The sequence below is a fragment of the Ixodes scapularis genome, unplaced genomic scaffold (assembly GCF_016920785.2).
Source record: "Ixodes scapularis isolate PalLabHiFi unplaced genomic scaffold, ASM1692078v2 PGA_scaffold10__122_contigs__length_95168666, whole genome shotgun sequence".
Taxonomy (NCBI): Eukaryota; Metazoa; Arthropoda; class Arachnida; order Ixodida; family Ixodidae; genus Ixodes; species Ixodes scapularis.
In genome coordinates this window covers 66,796,780-66,814,446 of record NW_024609836.1, presented here as the reverse complement: position 1 = coordinate 66,814,446, position 17,667 = coordinate 66,796,780, and the positions used below count along the sequence as shown (strand labels likewise).

General features: G+C 46.4%; 2 protein-coding genes across 2 annotated transcripts; one reads left to right on the top strand and one right to left on the bottom strand.

Annotated features, from left to right (window-relative positions):
• Window positions 1–769: 769 nt before the first annotated feature.
• On the top strand, window positions 770–11,776 carry LOC120844938 (protein ANTAGONIST OF LIKE HETEROCHROMATIN PROTEIN 1-like). The gene is made up of 6 exons (XM_040216960.3): window positions 770–978; window positions 1,045–1,208; window positions 1,487–1,616; window positions 3,500–3,643; window positions 8,712–9,025; window positions 11,217–11,776. The coding sequence occupies exons 1-6, from the start codon at window positions 832–834 to the stop codon at window positions 11,638–11,640; spliced, it is 1,323 nt and encodes a 440-aa protein (XP_040072894.2). The 5' UTR covers window positions 770–831; the 3' UTR covers window positions 11,641–11,776.
• Window positions 11,777–13,637: 1,861 nt separating this feature from the next.
• On the bottom strand, window positions 13,638–15,021 carry LOC120844939. Its single transcript, XM_040216961.1, has 4 exons — window positions 14,862–15,021; window positions 14,628–14,799; window positions 13,891–14,056; window positions 13,638–13,691 (listed from the first exon to the last, which is right to left on the bottom strand). Exons 1-4 carry the CDS (start codon window positions 15,010–15,012, stop codon window positions 13,638–13,640), a joined length of 543 nt encoding a protein of 180 aa, XP_040072895.1. The 5' UTR covers window positions 15,013–15,021.
• Window positions 15,022–17,667: the final 2,646 nt, after the last annotated feature.

Here is a 17,667-nt window from a genome sequence, read left to right as displayed (position 1 = left end):
TCTTTTTCCTTTGTCGGCCTTTAAAATCATGATGGAGCTGTCTGACTTCAACTCATTAAGACCAATGCGTTCTTGTTGACCAACAAGCAAATGTCCCATCGGCGCCTGGATCGAGCCGAACGAACACGTTACGTTAAGGGTTTCGGAGGCATTGGGACGCGGCCTTGGGCCGTTGGGGTACGAACTGTATACAAACCCTACAGACCAATCGCCAATGTTATCTCCAAGCCAAAGGTCCGACCCTGCCAGAGGCAGAAAGGGTCGTGATTTACCAGGTACAGTGCAAGGAATGTGACGCTTCCTACATTGGAGCGACGAGACGAAAAAGAAAAACAAGACTAAAGGCTAGCCCACATGGCGCGTTTTTCAGTGCGTCTAGACGCGCGTCTCGGCTTGGCGCGCGCGCTAAGCGGGACGCGTGCGCCCAGTCAAACCACACGCAGCGCTTCCGCGCAGCGCTTCGCGTCTGCGTTTCCGAAGCGTCTGCCCAACGTAGCCAGACGCGCTGAAGAAACAAATGCAAACATTAAATAGAAATCGCGCGGTAGATGATGGCTACATGCCGTAATATTTAATTTTAGTAATAGTAAGCACTAATTTTTATTACAGTAATCGCAATGAAGCTCAATTTCACTCATTTTCATCCTTTTTAGTGCGTACGCATCATCCACGTTTCGATACGCCATTGGCATCACCATCTCCCGCGCCTAAACGCTGGCCGCTACAGATCAAAAGTTGCGTTGCTGCTGTTATTGCCGATAGTGTCAATTTATTACCTTTGTCTCTCGGATTAATATATTACTTTTAACAAAGCTCTGTGACGCGGACAAAATGGAGCGCGAGCTGGACGTGCTTCTTTTGCGCAAGAGGCTCGTGCTCTTGCAGCTGCTAGTTAAGAAAAGAGCACGAGTAGAGCGTAAATGGTGGGTTCGCCCAATCTTCGAGAAGCGAAGAGAAGAAGGACTTTACCATACTGCGGTAAGCTCCTCTCACGTGACTTATGTGCATTCGCATGCATAACACTTTGTGATTTCTTCACTTCAGATGAAACGTATGAGAGACGGCGACGTCGACTTCTTTGTGAGGTTTTACCGCATGACTCCTCCGACGTTTGATGAACTGCACGACATGGTGAAGGAGGACCTGACACGGCAGTTCTTCATCCGTGAGCCGCTTCCATCGGAAGAACGCCTTGCGATTGCCCTGAGGTATCGTATTTTCAGAAGCTGCCTCTATTGTTTACATGTGGGTCAGATATTCCCGTCTAGGGTGATAGCCATTTCTTTGAGTCTGCCTGCGCGTAATGTGTGAAAAATATGGCAATGAAAACTTCCCATTCCCATCACATAGCCCTTCTAACGAACGACAGCTAGCGACGAAGGTTAAAATCAGTCAGCCAAACTTGCGTAGACTGGTCGTGTGAAGTAAGATGCATCAATGAAGTGAGCAAAGGTTGCACTCTGTATTTCATTCTGTTCTGTTGCAGCTACCTATCATCTGGCCAACAGATCAAGGACGTGGCCCTGCTATACAGGGTTGGGCTGGAAACAGCGCGACAGGCAGTCCATGTCACGTGCCGGGCCCTGTGGGAGAGGCTGCACCAACCATTCATGAAGGTATGTTCTACTAACTTGATGTGATATGTTTCACATTTCTTTGTAAACAGGAAAAAATTAAAACATGGTTATACTTGAAGCGAAAAAAGTCAGCGATGTAACTCTATTGATAAAAATTTGTAGTCATTTATAAAAATGCAAACAGGTGGGTTTATCAACCTACAAAGAAAACTAACAAATCTACTACAGATCGCAACCATGCTAACACGAACAAAACTTTCAGAAAGTTGCAATTCATACATTATTGTTACCACAATTACTCAGTCGGAAAGGATACTTGGTGAGAGATCCGACAATAACCTCGAGAAAAACCTTAGTACGTCATATCTGCATCAGTGCTTCGAGTGCGGGACCTCCTCCTCCAATTTCGGCAGGGGGTAGGAGACCCTCCCGTTGTACCCGAGGTTACTCTGTCTTAGTCCTGTGCTTGGGGAACAGAGTCCTGGTAAATTGTAAGAATACATAGCTGTAGATGTGTCGGTTTAATGTTTTCGAAAAAGAACAAATAGAGCCCCCCTCCCCCCAAAAAAGCGTTACTTTTTAACTTTTTTTTAGCAGCATTGTGTTTCAAAGTTTGTTTGGGGGGTTGCGGGAGGGACTACAGTTGGGGAGGTACAAATGCTGAAAGCATGTGTGTTTGTGCACCGAATGTTCTGCCAGAGCACCAGCGCCACGGCGTTCATTTTCGTTGCCTGCGGCGCCGCTATCGTAGTCGCTCTTCTATTAACACGCACAGATAAGCAAGCGCCTAGACATTGCATACCCTCGCAGGCGTACATCATCTGTACATACAAGTGCGTGCATCCACAATATGGATGAAGAGGTTCGTCTCAAGGGTGCTTTTGCTAAACAGTTTCTCAGAAACCACTGCAAGAGACGGCGGTAGTTTTTTTTCTTTTCTTTTTCGATTGCTTTACACAACGAGAGTAGGCAATTTAGAACTTTGCCCGTCTTTTGTCCGAACCTGTCATGACGTTTCCCTTCCTTTGCAACTTTGGCACATGGTTCTGTTTACTGTTGCTTGCCATTTTTATTTTTTAGTCATTTTCAATATGTGTGCTTTCTCACAAAACGATAGAAGGGATTTTTTTAATGAGCTGTTTATGCCCACAGATTTATTAATCCAAGGAATAATAGCAGAAAAAAAGAAAGAAAGATGCTTGCTTTAGTGACTATGAAGCACCGTAGTCAACATGTGCAACAGTGGCAAGCAAGCTGCCATGCCGCGCAACTTGTGAGCTATACATACTGGGCGAAAATACAGCGGGCCTCAGCGGGTACTTGAAAATTAACGTCGGGCCGGGCCGGCTGTCTAAAAGAGCTAGCGAACCGCTGGGCGGGGCTGGGCTTAAGTGACATGAACAGCCAGTACCTGTGCTCGAGCTAGGAGAGACCCCCCCCCCCCCCCCCCCCCACTCCCCCCAGACTGGAGGGGGACTTTAAGCCCTCTCTGCATGTGAAAGAAAGGAACAAAATGGACATGAACAGGATGAGACGTCTTTCTAGGTGCTTAATTTTCCCCAGAATGTAAGCATTTCATTCCAGCAAGCATACTTTCATAAGAATCGATAGATTGGGTTGCTACATTCCATGATAAAATGAAGTGCCGAAAACACATTAAACAAGAATGTTTCGCAACTTGATTTTGTCCTTGTAACTTGCTTTTATCCCTGTTTAAAATTTAGTGACCTTTATTGTGTGAAGCATGCTTCTTCTTTATCACATATATCCTCTCCCAACATGTTTCTCTACTCCAGCCTTTATTGGAATATGTCAACAATCGCTCTTTTTGATCTTGGCTGTGGGAACCTTCGCATTTTTGTATGGCCACTTGTCACACTTCATAGGGCATGTTAGGCTCCACTAATGGCTTCTCTTTCTAGCCTCCTACTGAGGCTGAGTGGGTGGAGATCGCGGAGGGGTTCAGGCGGAGGTGGCAGTTCCCCAACTGCCTAGGAGCTGTCGATGGCAAGCACGTTGCAATCACCTGTCCCAAGGACTCTGGCAGCGTTTTCTACAATTACAAGGTGTGTATCACATGAACAAGATGTCTAAATAAATCATGTCGTACAAATTAGAGAAAGTGGTAAGGAAAAGACGAACTATGAAGTGGGAGAAAAAGACACAGGGGGGTTACAGCTGAGCGTCATTTTTGAAGAAGGGTAACATTCCAGCATCAGTTCTTGAGAAGAAGTCTGTGGAACCTCTCAACTCACTCTTTCTTGAATGCGTGGGTAACATTGAAAAAATAAGGAAGACTATCGTCACTATCCTGAAGGATGATATAAATTGCCTGGCGAGACAGTGAACCAAACAAGGATAATGTTAAGTTTAAAGCTTCCCCCTAAAGATCACAAACCAGGGTCGCTAATCTCGTCAAGCACAACTTTGTGCCCAAAGTTTGCGGAACGTGCTAATTGGACTCGCGCGACGCTGACGTCACGCCGAGCAAGGTGTCAATCATTCGAATGCTCATTTCTTTGAGAGAGGCAGAATGTAGCGAAGTTCATCGAGTCGCGCGTGAGGGGCGCGAGGAGCCCGCTGATTGAACGGCTTCGCCGATGACGTAGCGCCCGTTTGTCCCTACATCCCTACACCAAGCTAAACTTAATGCTTTGCAGATTGTCCCTCGGCGACCGGCTGACGCTCCAAATCCCTCCAAAGTTTGTGTTTAAAAAAAAACCTCGTTTGTCGAAGTTGTCGCTGACGTCAAAGTGACGTTTCCGAACTTTGCGAGAGCCGTGGTTTGAGCTCGAGATCTTCGCTTCGGATCGAGGCGAAGTTTGTCAACATGGCGGTGCCGTATGCTGCGGCTGAGCTTATCTTCCGCCATCGTCGGCATCGCTACCGAGACCACCGGGGACGCCTTTCAACTCCCCGACGACGACTTTCGGCCACAGTACCGGCTATCGAAAGCCATAGTGCGTTGACTCTGCGACGAGCTTCGTTCAGCGCCCGGACTTCGAGGTGGCCGACAATCGCGTCTACCATGACCGTGGAACCACAAGTTCTCTGCGCGCTCCGGTTCTTCGGAACCGGTAGCTTTCAAGGCATGGTGGCGACTGACGAGCACCTGTCAGTCTCCCACATGACTGTGAGCCGGGCTGTCAGAGTTCTTGCGGCTGCCATCGCTTTTTTCTGTAATATCCGATGAGGTGCTAATAAGCTGGTTGACAATTCAGAATGTTGGAAAACAAACAAGAGCCGGGGTAATTCTAGGGTAGGGTCGAGTCTCCCGGCAGCCGGCAGAATTATTCCCCGGAAATTCTACTGGCAGTCGTTGCTCATTGGCGGTCAAATCAGTTCATCGAACGAGGTGTCATTGACAGATCGTTTCATCGGCACGCAATGTAATCACATGAAGAGATTTTCTTCAGTTAGAGGTATATACACATTCAACATTTTCACACCTTTATACATGTAAGTGGGGTGTCCCATAAATAACCCAAATAACCCTCTAAAAAGTGTATCAATAGACCTTATAAAAACAAAATGTAAACCTCACACCTTTAAAAACTCATAATTTTTTAAACACGTTCCTTAAAACGTGTGATAATGCACTACACCTTTTTAAGATGTAAAACTACAATACCCCTTCTTGTCAGGCACGTAGCCAGGGCGGGGAGGAACCATAAGGCCCCCCCCGAAATCTTCCATTTGCTGAGGCCTCCTCTCCCCCCTCCCCCTCATAGAGCACTTTGTCATGGCCGCCCCCCCCCCCCCTCCCCCTGAAACAAAATCCTGGCCACGTGCCTGCTTCTCGTCAAGGTGTAATTACCACAGTACATTTCTTTTTTGGGGTGTACACAGTGGCCCGGGACACAATAAAATGACTGAACAAATAAATTACGCAAACGAGTCGCCAAAGAAGCGCGTTGCTTCTTGGCGAGTGTCGAGGCAATTTCAGCCGAAAACCGGCTTCAATACTGGCCGGATGTACGGTTTTGCGCCTCGTCCCGACATCCGGCAGGTATGGGTGTACCAATGCAAATAAACGATTTATGTCTAATAGCACTGCCACCACTGATCTCTTAGTAGGCTGGATCGCGGATATAGGCCTGTATTGCTGGGGTCGAGCGGCACCACCGGCAGTCATTGCTTGACATGAGCTAATGCATGCTATAGGAGAAACGGGAAAACTCAATTTTATTACGTTAGTAGGTTGTTCTCAATAATGAAACTTCTATCGTGGTTCCCCAAATAACAGTTAATATTGTGTGCAAGAATATTAAATGCGTTAGAATACCAATCTTGTTTAAATAAATGTTGTGTGGTTGAGGGTGGAGGGCGACTTTGTTGGGCGTTAACTGTGATGTGTTTAATGAGACAAGGGCTACCGAGAGTTATTGTGGAGTCATACGTGATCTCGGAGTCATCAGAGCTCAGCAAATGATAAGTTAGAAGGCCTTTACTGGGGACATTCGCATCGCATCGTTTTAACCGCTTGTCATAGTACTTCATGGTGAAAGCTTTTTCTTTGAACTGCTGCGAGGGCTTCCGTGACAAACTGAAACTCGGAGCGTGCCGTTCAGTCGCTGAACGCGCCATTTATTTAGCAACCGAAGCAAGCGACGTCGGTAAAATCGGTGGTCCTCCGGGCCATTTTTTTTAATCAATGTTCGAAAGTTTGACGAATGTCTATTTGACCTTTAAGCACCTGATATAATCGTCGCAGCACGTCATAAAATACTCGCCCTTGAACACTGCATACAAGCTTCCTATTTTTGCGTGTTTCTCCCTTAGACTTGCGTGTATTGCCTCATGGTGTAATACGCCAAAACAACAAGGACGAAACCGAAGGGAGAACTAGACAGGACGCGGCGTATTGCCTGTTGTCAAGCAATAGCCGCGGTGAGGCCAGTGACGGGCTCCCGATCCGCGATCCAGACTTGCACTTTGAGAGTTCTAATGCATTGCACCCGTGGAGTGCTGCACGGAGAACAGGCCCCGAACGAACTTGCCGAATGCACCGAGTGCAGACTGGTACTGACGCCGTAGGTGTTGTAGAAAAGTACCAACCACAAACCGAAACTAGAACCTTTTTGTTCGACATGATGGGTGGGCATGCGAGAGCGCAGTCGCTGCCATTGTTTATCTATAAACTTTGGTTGCTGCAACGTGTAACTTATATTTGCGATGACTTCTAATTAAGGAACTCGGCTGTTAGAAATATCTACAGACGGCATAAGTTTCCGAAACCAGCTGACTACAAAACAGCATACACTTGAGAAAATTGATGGCACTGTAAGTGCAAGATCTTGCTTCGTTTTAAGCATAGTATAATGAGTAAACCACTGAAAGGATGCGGCTTAAATCTAGTTCTTTGGAACATCTAACAATACGTTTCGTGAGACTTTTTATTTCCCTTGTGAGGGCATTGAAAACGAGACCTTTCTCAAAAAAAAAAAAAAATAGAAAATACGACGGGGCAAGATAGCTGTCGTTCAAATATGACTGCGTGAGCCTCGGGCAACGTTTTCATGTTTAGACTTCCCGGACGCTGAGTAAATGCGTCACAAGTTTCTGGCAAGGGAGCTTTGTCGAAAATGTTCCACTTTTCACCCGCACATACATGATGCAATATCTCGCGGCCTCTGCGTTTGTCCTGGGCCTTTCATTACACACTGGTAGGTTTCAGCGTCTGCACGGCTAGAAAGTGACTCAAATTTTGCAAATAAAACACGGGTCGTCGATTCCTCCCTTCGTGAAATATCGGACGCTTACAATTCAAGCTCGCGTTTGGGTTTGTGGCCTGCGGGACGCGATTTTGAGCAGAAAACCAACTTTTTCTTTCGGTTCCGCTGTGCGAATGCCGCATCATAGCAGACAAACTCTCGTCGTCTGCTCTCGCTCCTCGCCTGGGCGAGGCATGACGGGATTGTCGGCGCTAGAGAGCTCAAAGACAATGTACAGCGAGCGGCGTGAACGCTCGCCTCCCCGCGCTGTCTCGTGCTCTCGTGCACCGCCTAGAGATTGCGGGGGATTTTTCGTCAAAAGTTGCGAAGTTGAGCGCGCGCAGGGAGGAGGAAACTTTGCGGCATTCTTTTGGTCACTCCTCACGCTACGTCGGAAAGTGAAGAATGTTTTTCTCCACGAGTTTAGCTACCCAGAAATGTCTTTCCGCGCACGTAATCAACCAAAAAAAAAATTTGCAGTATATTGGCTCTAAATTTCTCTGAGGGCACAATGTAGTGAGTCTGGAAAAAAGTCTTGTGCTAACAAATTGAGAACTAATTGATGTTAAGATGTCACCCTCTTGCTTGTGTCGTATTCTTCTGCTTCCAAGTTTCTCTTTTCCTTACCGCAGTCTCGGGTTCAGATCACATTGATTGCACTCATTGTGCGACTTATCCCTGGGCAGTTTGCCTGAGACAGTAAGGTTTTACACGTGTACAGGCATTCCACGACCATATCCCCCACCCGACATTTGTAGAAGAGTTTTTGGAATTTACCACTGTGTCGTGTTGCCTAAACTCAACGTCCAATTGCGACACATTATGTGTGTCTTTAACAAATGCAGACCTAAGATCTATCGGTATACCACTGCTCCCGCCAAGCACATAGCCAGGAGTTCTTTTTTGAGGGGAGGGGGGAGGCCCATCGTTGTCAGTTTGGCCTGGGTGAGGGAGAGGGCGTGCCATCAAATTTTGTAGGTGGTCCCGAGAACCCTGGGCCTTGCCTCTGGATATGTGCCTGGTTCCAACATCAACCTCCACTCTGTCTGATGCACACTTCTTTGATGTGCACAATAATCTCGTGAGTCTCCTTCCACCATCAGGAGGCTACTAATTTACACAGTGACATTTGCTGAGTGCTGTGGCCGGCAATTTAAGTCTGTTATTTCAAGTACTCTTTAAAACGCATGGTATTTAGCATAGTTTCTCTGCACAGTGGAATTTCACCTCAAATCGAGTCGTTGAAATATTTTATGGGAAGCTCATAGCTGGTAAAGTATCACATTAAGTTTAATTTAAGACGGGGCAGTCTAAAGGCTTGTCTAGCCTGAAGGTGTTGCAAACTAAGAATATGGAACTCGGTGATGTTGTCCTTGCAGTGAATGCTTTGATGAACTAAGTTGCCCTACTTTTGTTTCAGGGCACTTACTCCATAGTCCTGATGGCTGTGGTAGACAGCAAGTACAAGTTTGTGCTTATTGACGTCGGTGCAGAGGGACGACAAAGTGACGGCGGCATTTTCAAGGCCTCCGAGATTGGTCAAGGCCTAGATCAAGGCACACTCAACCTGCCGAAGCTGGGAGTGCTCCCAGGGTGTCAAAAGCCACGCCTGGTACCCTACGCATTTGTGGGCGACGATGCGTTTCAGCTTCGCACCGACTTTCTCCGCCCATATCCGGCGAAAGGTCTTGCTGATGAGAGGAGGGCCTACAACTACAGACTCAGTCGAGCTCGGTAAGTTCATACCAGAGCTGTATATGGGGAGAATTTGGCCAGTTTATGATCTCGCCGCCATAACGCCCCCCTCCCAAGTGAGCCAGTCAGCCTGCGGCGCAGAGCGAGAGGAATGAGCGCATGCGCACAAACTCCCGGCTGCTCCCAGCTGTGCGGGGAGGGCCACCATTTTCATTCATTCGTCCGGCAGAATGAATGGGATTGACATCAAAATTTCGGTTTTCTCTTTTGATTTGGCAGGCTCTGGCAAGAAAATGATATAGTGTTATTCCCCAGCGGCTTAAAGAGCTAACGAATAAAGTTTCTCCATGTTTAGACGCAAACTTTTATTCAGGCGAAGAAGAAATAAGCTCGTAGTAGACAACTTGTAGCCTCAACAGTGCTTGGCGCGCCGACAGCGTCGCATCAAAACGGCGGTAGTCTTTTCTTTGCTCCCTTCTTTCTCTCTCGCTCCTTCGTCACTCTCCTCCCCTTCTTTCACTTTTCTCCTCTCCAGCACCTTCGTCGCCACACCCACTGGCCAGATTCTCCCCATATACGGGTCTGGTTCGTGTTGCACAATCAAACCACCAGACAAAAAATTGTGGTGCAGTGCATGTTTTGATAACTGCTATAGATAAGAAGTTGGAGTCAAGATTAATGAAAATCTTTGCACTAAGACAAGCTTGCTAAATTGGTGAAATCTGAGCACATGAACACAGTCTTAAAAGGACACTGAAGACAATTCGCATGTTCTATTTAAAATTGAAGTATATGTCAGGAGTTTCCCCGGCTATGTTGACCATGTTCCAACCGAAACTGAACTTCCGTCTGGTACAAATCATGAAAGCAGTCCTCTTAATAGTCATATTGTGAGCAACACTTCTCGGGGTATCTAGTGACCGGGAAAACCGGGACAAACCCGAATATTTCGGAATATGCAATTTGGATCAAGCCTGCAGAAAATTATCCTCACAGTGCTCAATTTCTTGTGTTGTAATTGTCTTGTATATTTAACCAGATTGTTTTATATATTTAAGTGGTCAGGGAGTTTTGCCTGAAATTGTCAGGAAAAGTCAGGGAATTTCAAAATAATAAATTGCTAGACACCGTGCTTCTATTTTGGGGGACGAAAATCCAGTTAGTTTTGATTTTGCCAGTTTATTTGCAGATGCAGGCACAGGAGTTAACAAAAAGGACAGCGACACGTTTCGGCGCATTGCAAGTCCTGAACATCTTGAGAGTGGGCTATCCAAGGAGTTTATTAGTACTAGGAGGGGGCACATTGCAATATGTGTGAAGCCCAGTCATAAAAAAAGTTTAAACAATGTTGTAACAAACTTGACCCAAGATCTCACTGGCAATTGGTGCACGTGACATGTCACGTGCGAGATGGATGGTTGATTGTAGCAGGATTCCTTGCAGGCTTGCGCGCGCTCCGTCCGGTAGGTTTTATCAGATCGAAGGCTAGATGTGAAGCAAGCAGCTCCGTCCGGTAGATTGCGTCTTGGGCCGATAAGTGAGGAGGGTAAGGAGGAAAATGAGAAAGGCGAGGCGTCAAGGGAGCTTGGATTGTGGAGGGCTGACGTCATGCCCCCTCCTACCCTTCTAATCTTCCAATCGACAACACTTGTTTGTCGATTGTGCCCAAGCACTGCAGACAGTGCCAACAGGGCAAGCCGTCTTGAATTTTCAATTTCAATGACCTTGGTCACACGGCAGGATGCCGCGGATGACCTCAAGCTCGGCATACACCGGATGTGCTCAACTCGGGAGCTCATCACTGCGCAAACTTCCACCTCCTCCTCTAATTTCACTATCTTGAGTTTAGCGCTCTAGCAGCATTGTAGTCTACTACGAGGAGGAACTTTTTTAACCTCGCGACTACAGAAAGGTGCACCTGCCTTGCAACAGAAATTTTGCCATCTTTTTTTTTTTCTTTTTGCCCCCAATAGTATTACTTTTATAACTGCCTCTTGTGAAGTGCTCAGCACATTTAAGAAACTGTCGTAGGATTTTGTCTTGCAATGATTTTGTGAATCGATTTACACTCGGGTTTCATCATACACATTTTTTAGTCTCAAGTCTTTCGTAAATTGCTTAGAAGTGCATCCAGTTTTCATGTTTAGAACATCTGTGAGTGTTTCACTATTCCTTTTATTCCAGTGCTATTGTGTGCACACTAATCACTTTAATAACTTCTGTCAAACAGGAGGTGTGTGGAGAATGCCTTTGGGATCATGTCCGCCCGGTGGAGAATTCTCCTCCGGACAATCAACCTCCTGCCAGAGAACGTCGATTACGTCATCAAGTCCTGCTGTGTCCTGCACAACTTTCTCTTGGCACACAGCGAACACCCAGCAGCCTATGCTGATCAGGACGACAACATGGGAAACCCCACGGCAGGAGGGTGGCGCCGCGAGATCCCAGACTCAGCGAGGGAATTGCTGTTTCCGCTGGAGGCCACACGTGCACGGAACTTTGGCGATGATGCAGACTTCGCCAGGAAGATGTACATGTATTATTTCTGTAGTCCTGCTGGGGAGGTTTCCTGGCAGTGGGACCAGCCTGGCGTGAACAAACAGGTTGCACGAAGCAACCTGCGAAAGCTCGGAGTCCATGTGAACCTCATGTAAAATTTTGAGTCAAGTTGACATTTATTTGGCGAACCTCGGAAGACACAAAACAAAATATTAACTAGATTCTGAACTTTAATAAACACAATAGACCATTCGCAATATCCCCCAAGCGCCGTGGCCCATGCTAGAGGAATCATGGGAACGGTGTCCCTTCAGTTATTTAGTGATCGGTAATTTCGACCCAATTTATGGTTACATAGCTTTTGAGTGTAATTCGGAGTCACCCTGAACAAGCACCTGATATACCCTAAGGCCTTATCATATCGCTCTTAAAATTTCTTAATGTCAGCGTTTTTGACACTGTGCATGCTGTCCACCCTTCAACCTGGACGGGCTGCAGAAATCTCTTGCATTATTATTATTTTCGTGATATTAAGTTGGAAACTTTAAAAATGCTATAAGCCCCACTGACTCCGAGCTAAATCCTGGTTTTTGTTGTGAATTGTCGGCTTTTTAAACCATTGCCGCTAAAACAACAATCACGAGAATGATAATATTGCAAGAGATTTCTGCAGCTCGGCCAGGTTGAAAGGTGGATCGCATGCACAGTATCAAGAATGCTGACATTCACGAGCAATTTGAAAAGTGGTACGACAGGTCCTTGGGGGTAGGGTGATTCCGAGTTGTGCTCAAAAACTGTGTAACCATTGAATTGGTCAAAATTAGCAATCACCAAGGAGCTGAAGGAACACCGTTCCCATGATTCCTCGAGTGCGGGCCGAGGCGCTTGCGAATATAGTAAATGTTCTATAGCAAGAATCGTACATCATCAGAAAATATCGTGGTAATTAACAGTACATTTCTGAACAACAAAATTGCAGCATAAAGTGAATGTCTATACTCGTCGCCTCTACAGCTGTAACAAAAAAAAAAAAAAAGGATGGAGTTGCATGTTCAGAGATAACATTTTAGCCTATCCGTTGAGTGCATGTGCCACACGGCAATGACTAGTTAATTTGACTAACCATGATTATTTCAACTAACCTGTACATGCAACACCAAGTCCCAATTACATTTCTATCCATTTGCTTCATTAGTAAGTTGCTGTTTGAAGGCACTTAGTAGATGCTGTAGGTATATTGATTCACAACAACTTGTCAAGTTTACATATTTCTCACATTGCATATTTTGTTTTGAATTTATTATTGCACTAGTTGTATCAATGTATTTGAATTCTTTAATAAATATTCTGTATATAGATGTAACTTGAACATATCACCATCTTTGTAAATTGCCTGCTGCAGCAGTACAGAATCCACGACTTAAAATGGTAACAGTAACAACATACCAGGTACATATAATCAAAGTGAAACTCGTAAAAGAAGATTAGTCTTGACAACTTTCATTCCTAGAAATAAGATATTGTTAATAGTATGAAAACATTGCTTGGGCACACAATATGCTATGCAGCAATCTTACCAAAGAAAAAGTTGTACACAGGTAATGTATTGCACACAACAGCCTCATGTCTGTAAATGCCCTGCAACTGTAGACTAAATGCACTGAATGTTACATTCCACTATTGCACCCCCAGTAGCTTTTAAACATTAAAAATAGAACAAAATTAAACCAGGTACCCTCTTGGCAGCGCGAAGTCCCACTACAGACAGAGCAATTTACAGATCCTCGAGCTGAAACACGGAATTGCTGGAATTGATCCGGCTCGATGCCACCTATACCCGTTTTCACCTCAAGAAAAAGGGAAGTTTTGCTCCATGTTCCTACGCCGCGCGAAGTAGTTCTCACAAAATTTGGTCGTCGGAGGAAGAAGCGATGCTTTTGGCGTTTGAAACGTGTACGTCTTGATAAGAGAACACATATCTAATCTAAAATACACCTACATATGTCTCAAATCTAAGCGTAACGAGGGAAATTAGTAATGCTCCGCGAGCAGCCAAACTTTTTTTACTATGGTTCTTGAGGTGAAAACGGGTATAGCAAGAACGGCGGGATTACTAGAAAAAATTGCCCCATCTGAAACAAGCCTAAGTTATCTAGTCCTGGCAGTCTTCGATAGCCTGCAGGATGTTTTTACGCATTCTTAACACCTTAGATGGATGAATAGATCGCATTGGATCGCACAACGATAGGGCAAAGTATTCATGCGCATCTGGCTTCTTCTGGCATGCAACACTAGAACTTATATTTTGGAGCTCCGTCAAGAGCGGGTCAGGATTGCTCTTTTTTTTTTTTTTGCGGCTCGTTCGTAGCGCCACTGGAAAAAGCTGGAGGGAATGGGCTTCCCACCCCCCCAGACTGGTGCTCCTCGTCCACTTCATACACTTCGACAATGCAAGCCTCCGGCTCCGGCCCATCCGCTGCTCTACTTTCGTCTAAATAGGCCCCCTCGTTCACCGGACGGATGAAGTCGTTATTACACGATGTGCCAGATGTCTTCACGTTTCCTGACGTGCTGTTGATTAAGAAGAAAAAAAATTACTTTAATAAAACAAACAATCAGTGCCACACATCAGGGGCACAGCCAGGAATTTTCGGGTAGGGGAAGGCTAGGCCCACTAGTGCAGTGAACGATTGTGTGAAGCGCTTCGGCAGATTTCGCTGAGTTAGCATGAAAAATGGTCATAAGTCGCTGCACACTGCTAAAAATAGCCTAATTATATTTCATTCTTTCTGTACCTTTCATCACACTGAGTATTAACCAGTAGAAAGTTCACATTGTGCAGGAAGCTTATGCTAGCCGAAATGTTCGATCGGCACAGCTACTACGCAGCTCCAAATCTACTCAGACCTTAGTGTATCAGAACGTTACTAAAAGCGCCGTAAAATTGCGTAATTATAATAATGATCATGTTTATTTGCCCTCGGATGCCGGTGACAGCAGAAAGACCGAAGCGCCATACCAGAGGCATGCACACGTGGAATCTATGAGTGGCGATCTATTATTTGGGGACAGCGAAGCCTGGACGGCTATCAAATAATTTAATCAAAGAACACTATCGGAGAATTCGCAGTGCACGCATTACCTTCGATGCTGCAGGGTATCTCGCACGAAATACATCTGCTCGAAGTGCGGCCACGACATCGGGTCTTCGACGTCGTCGGCGCCGGCACCGCTCGTCCTGGTTTTCTTCAAGTCGCGCAGCAAGCGCACCAGCTTGTCCCGGAGTGATCGCCAACGTTTCTGGACTTTGTCCACTAAAATAAAAAGAAGACTGAGATTGAGGCGGGCACTTTCGTTGGTGAAAGTTAGGACTTACCGCGATCCTTGTCTCCCGGCAGAAGGAGATCGCCGAGTTCACCCCAAATGGCCGATTTTTTTTTTGTATCCTTATAATCCTTACATTCCGGCTGCCAGAGCGCAGGACGCTTTTCAACTTCACTAATTAGGCGTTCGTTGTTCACTGCCATTTTCGCAAGGCCGTGGAAAAAACTACAATAGTCCTACAGCGGTGAAAACTGAAGAAACTTCAAACGCTGCTTGCTACTAAACACGGCCGTTCATTGGTTGTTGCCTGCTGGACGCAGCGGGAGACGCGCCGCCTGGACGCAAAATATCTGGCTCCTCCAGATACGCCGGAATGCGCCTAAAAACGCTGCGTTTCGTCCTTGCGCCGGAAGTGACGTCAAAGCGCAGGCGCAGACGCGACGCAGACGCGGGGAAAAACGCACCATGTGGGCTAGCCTTAAAAGAACACACACGGGACCGCCACCCGCTTCATGTCCGAACTCGTCGACCACGCATGGATGTCAGGACACCAATTTGACATTGACAAGGCATCGACCTTGGAGGGGGATAAAAGGTGGGAACCGAGGAAGCTGCTGGAATCTTGGTTCATCCAGAACGACAAACGCGGAAGTGATTCATCGCTGGTAAACAAGAACCGTGGCCCCCTGCCGGACGTGTACACAAACTTTTTGCCTAAATAACCGAACTTTTTTGTGCGACTCTCACTCGCTCTGCGCTCTACTGAAGATGCCTACCGCATGGGAGGCGAAACGTTTAATTAAATTGTTATTTTTGTGATGTCAAGCCGTTTTTGTTATTACATTTATCACGTCTTCGCCCGGCTTGTGGAGTATTTTTGCGCTCCTAATTTCATCGGCACGACAGCCATGGGGGGCCACTGCGAGCAAATGGGGAGAGAAATAATTGAGGCCTATCGGATGGCGACAAGCCCGGAAAACATAACCACCCCGTCCATTTCGCTCTCAAGAAAGGAGATTATCTTTCTTAGGCCCTTAAAGGGCCCATGAAACGATTTTTATGTTGGGATAAATCATTTTAGATTGGGATTTTACTAATAGCACATCGTTCAGTGGACCAAAAGAAAAAGGTAGAAAGTCAAAAGCCTGACTTTCAGTGCGAAAATTTGAAAACAGAGCGGACTATTTCGTACCTCCTCCCCTTCGCAACCTCTCTGCCTTTTCACTGTGATACAACCGCGGTCCCAAAAGCGCGTTATCGGGTCCAAACTGACGTCACACGCAACCGGACCTCACTTATTCCCTTCACCCCTAAGCTGACATTGTGGTGGAAGCTACACGCTTGCCGGACCAATCAGCCGCCTCCCTTTCATCACCTGACTTCATTCTCTGCAGCCACATTTGCCACGCTCACGTGGCAAGTGTGGCTGGCCCAACGAGCACGTAGCTTCAACAGCACTGTCAGCTTCGGAATGAACGGGGTGGGGAAAGCGACTTTTGTCTGAATTTTGAGCGACGGGCTACTCTTCTAGGGGGAGAATGGATGTGTCCGGGATTACACAAACGGGAGTGCGAGCAAGAGGTGACTCCCCCTTTTCGTCTTCTTCAACTGTTTGGTGGAATGCGCGATTTATGAGTTCAGGAGGAAAGCGAAACAGGAAAAAGTTGGAAAAGCGTTTCATGACCCCTTTAATGGAAGCCGCACGCTGACAGACTAGGCAAGGCGACAAGGTCACCGGCAGAAGCGGCCTTTCCTTTTATGCGTTGTTGATGCCCCTTCGACCTCGCCTTTTGCAAATCCTCCCCACCTGCTTTTGCGTCTTCGTGTGGCTGTCAGCGAGCGCGACAGCCGCTTTAAGCAAATCAAAAGGATGAAGCGAAACGCGTTACTCAGCGTGACCTCTCTACATAGGACGCGTAGGACAAAAAAGTTTGGACGAAAATTTGTCACGTGACTTTTTCTGTCACGCTGATGGGATCTCTGGGGCTGTCGTTTTCGCCGTTTGCCTAGTTATAGAAATAAGCAGGCCACGTAGGTCCGGTTTTCGAACTGGGCTCTTCAGTGTTCTGTTGCTTTCGTGCGTTGCAGACGCTGCCGTGTTTTTTCGTCGTAAACGGTCGGAATACGTCCATGCCAATTTTTCGGTAACAGTCATTTTTTGCACCGGAGTTCGTGGAATACTTGTGATGTGTTTGTTGGACACGCTTCGACAAAAACTGCTCTTCGCCGACGACGAGACGTCAGTTGAATGTGCGCAACCTTCTTCCTCGAATGTGTTTGTGGGGTGCCTGAGTTGGATTATGCATCTATCAAGGATTACATGATATCGCTCTTTTATTAGTAAGTGCACTGCAAGCATGATTCTGATAGTCGCCCTGCTTTCCTTTCATTCTCCGCGGTTTTACGTGTGATGAGTTTTGCTTGGCATGAGGACAGTGTTAATTGTATTTTATAATTTGCTTTTCGTTTTACAGAGAAGTGTGACCTTTGTAAATATGTTGAGAATACACTGTGTGTAATGATAGTTGTTTAATAAACTTCTGGGAGCGATCGAAAAAATTTGTTTGTCCGTATAAGTGATTGGATATGCAACAAATGACATGTAACGTACACATACTTGCACGACGTTCGGCCAATACGAAGCAGACGCATCGTAGAGTTTTTGCACAATATTACGCGAACGCTAGGCCGGGGCGAAACAGCTGTACGGCAATACCTGCCGGGTATCAAACGGTGGTGCAAAACTGGACAGTTGAGCGATATTGTAACCGACTTTCGGCCGGCACTGGCACGATACTGCAAAGTATTGCCGTGCTGCTTGGGAACGGAGGTGATGACATCTTACTATCGTGCTTCCA

Excerpts from the sequence above, each read along its gene's own strand:
- LOC120844938 (XM_040216960.3), top strand. The coding sequence starts at position 832 with ATGGAGCGCGAGCTGGACGTGCTTCTTTTGCGCAAGAGGCTCGTGCTC. Across the intron at positions 1,617-3,499 it reads TGCACCAACCATTCATGAAG|CCTCCTACTGAGGCTGAGTG; the intron begins GTATGTTCTACT and ends TTCTCTTTCTAG. Across the intron at positions 9,026-11,216 it reads TACAGACTCAGTCGAGCTCG|GAGGTGTGTGGAGAATGCCT; the intron begins GTAAGTTCATAC and ends TCTGTCAAACAG.
- LOC120844939 (XM_040216961.1), bottom strand. The coding sequence starts at position 15,012 with ATGGCAGTGAACAACGAACGCCTAATTAGTGAAGTTGAAAAGCGTCCT. Across the intron at positions 14,800-14,861 it reads GCCGGGAGACAAGGATCGCG|TGGACAAAGTCCAGAAACGT; the intron begins GTAAGTCCTAAC and ends TTTTTATTTTAG. Across the intron at positions 13,692-13,890 it reads AGGAGCACCAGTCTGGGGGG|GTGTTAAGAATGCGTAAAAA; the intron begins GTGGGAAGCCCA and ends CATCCATCTAAG.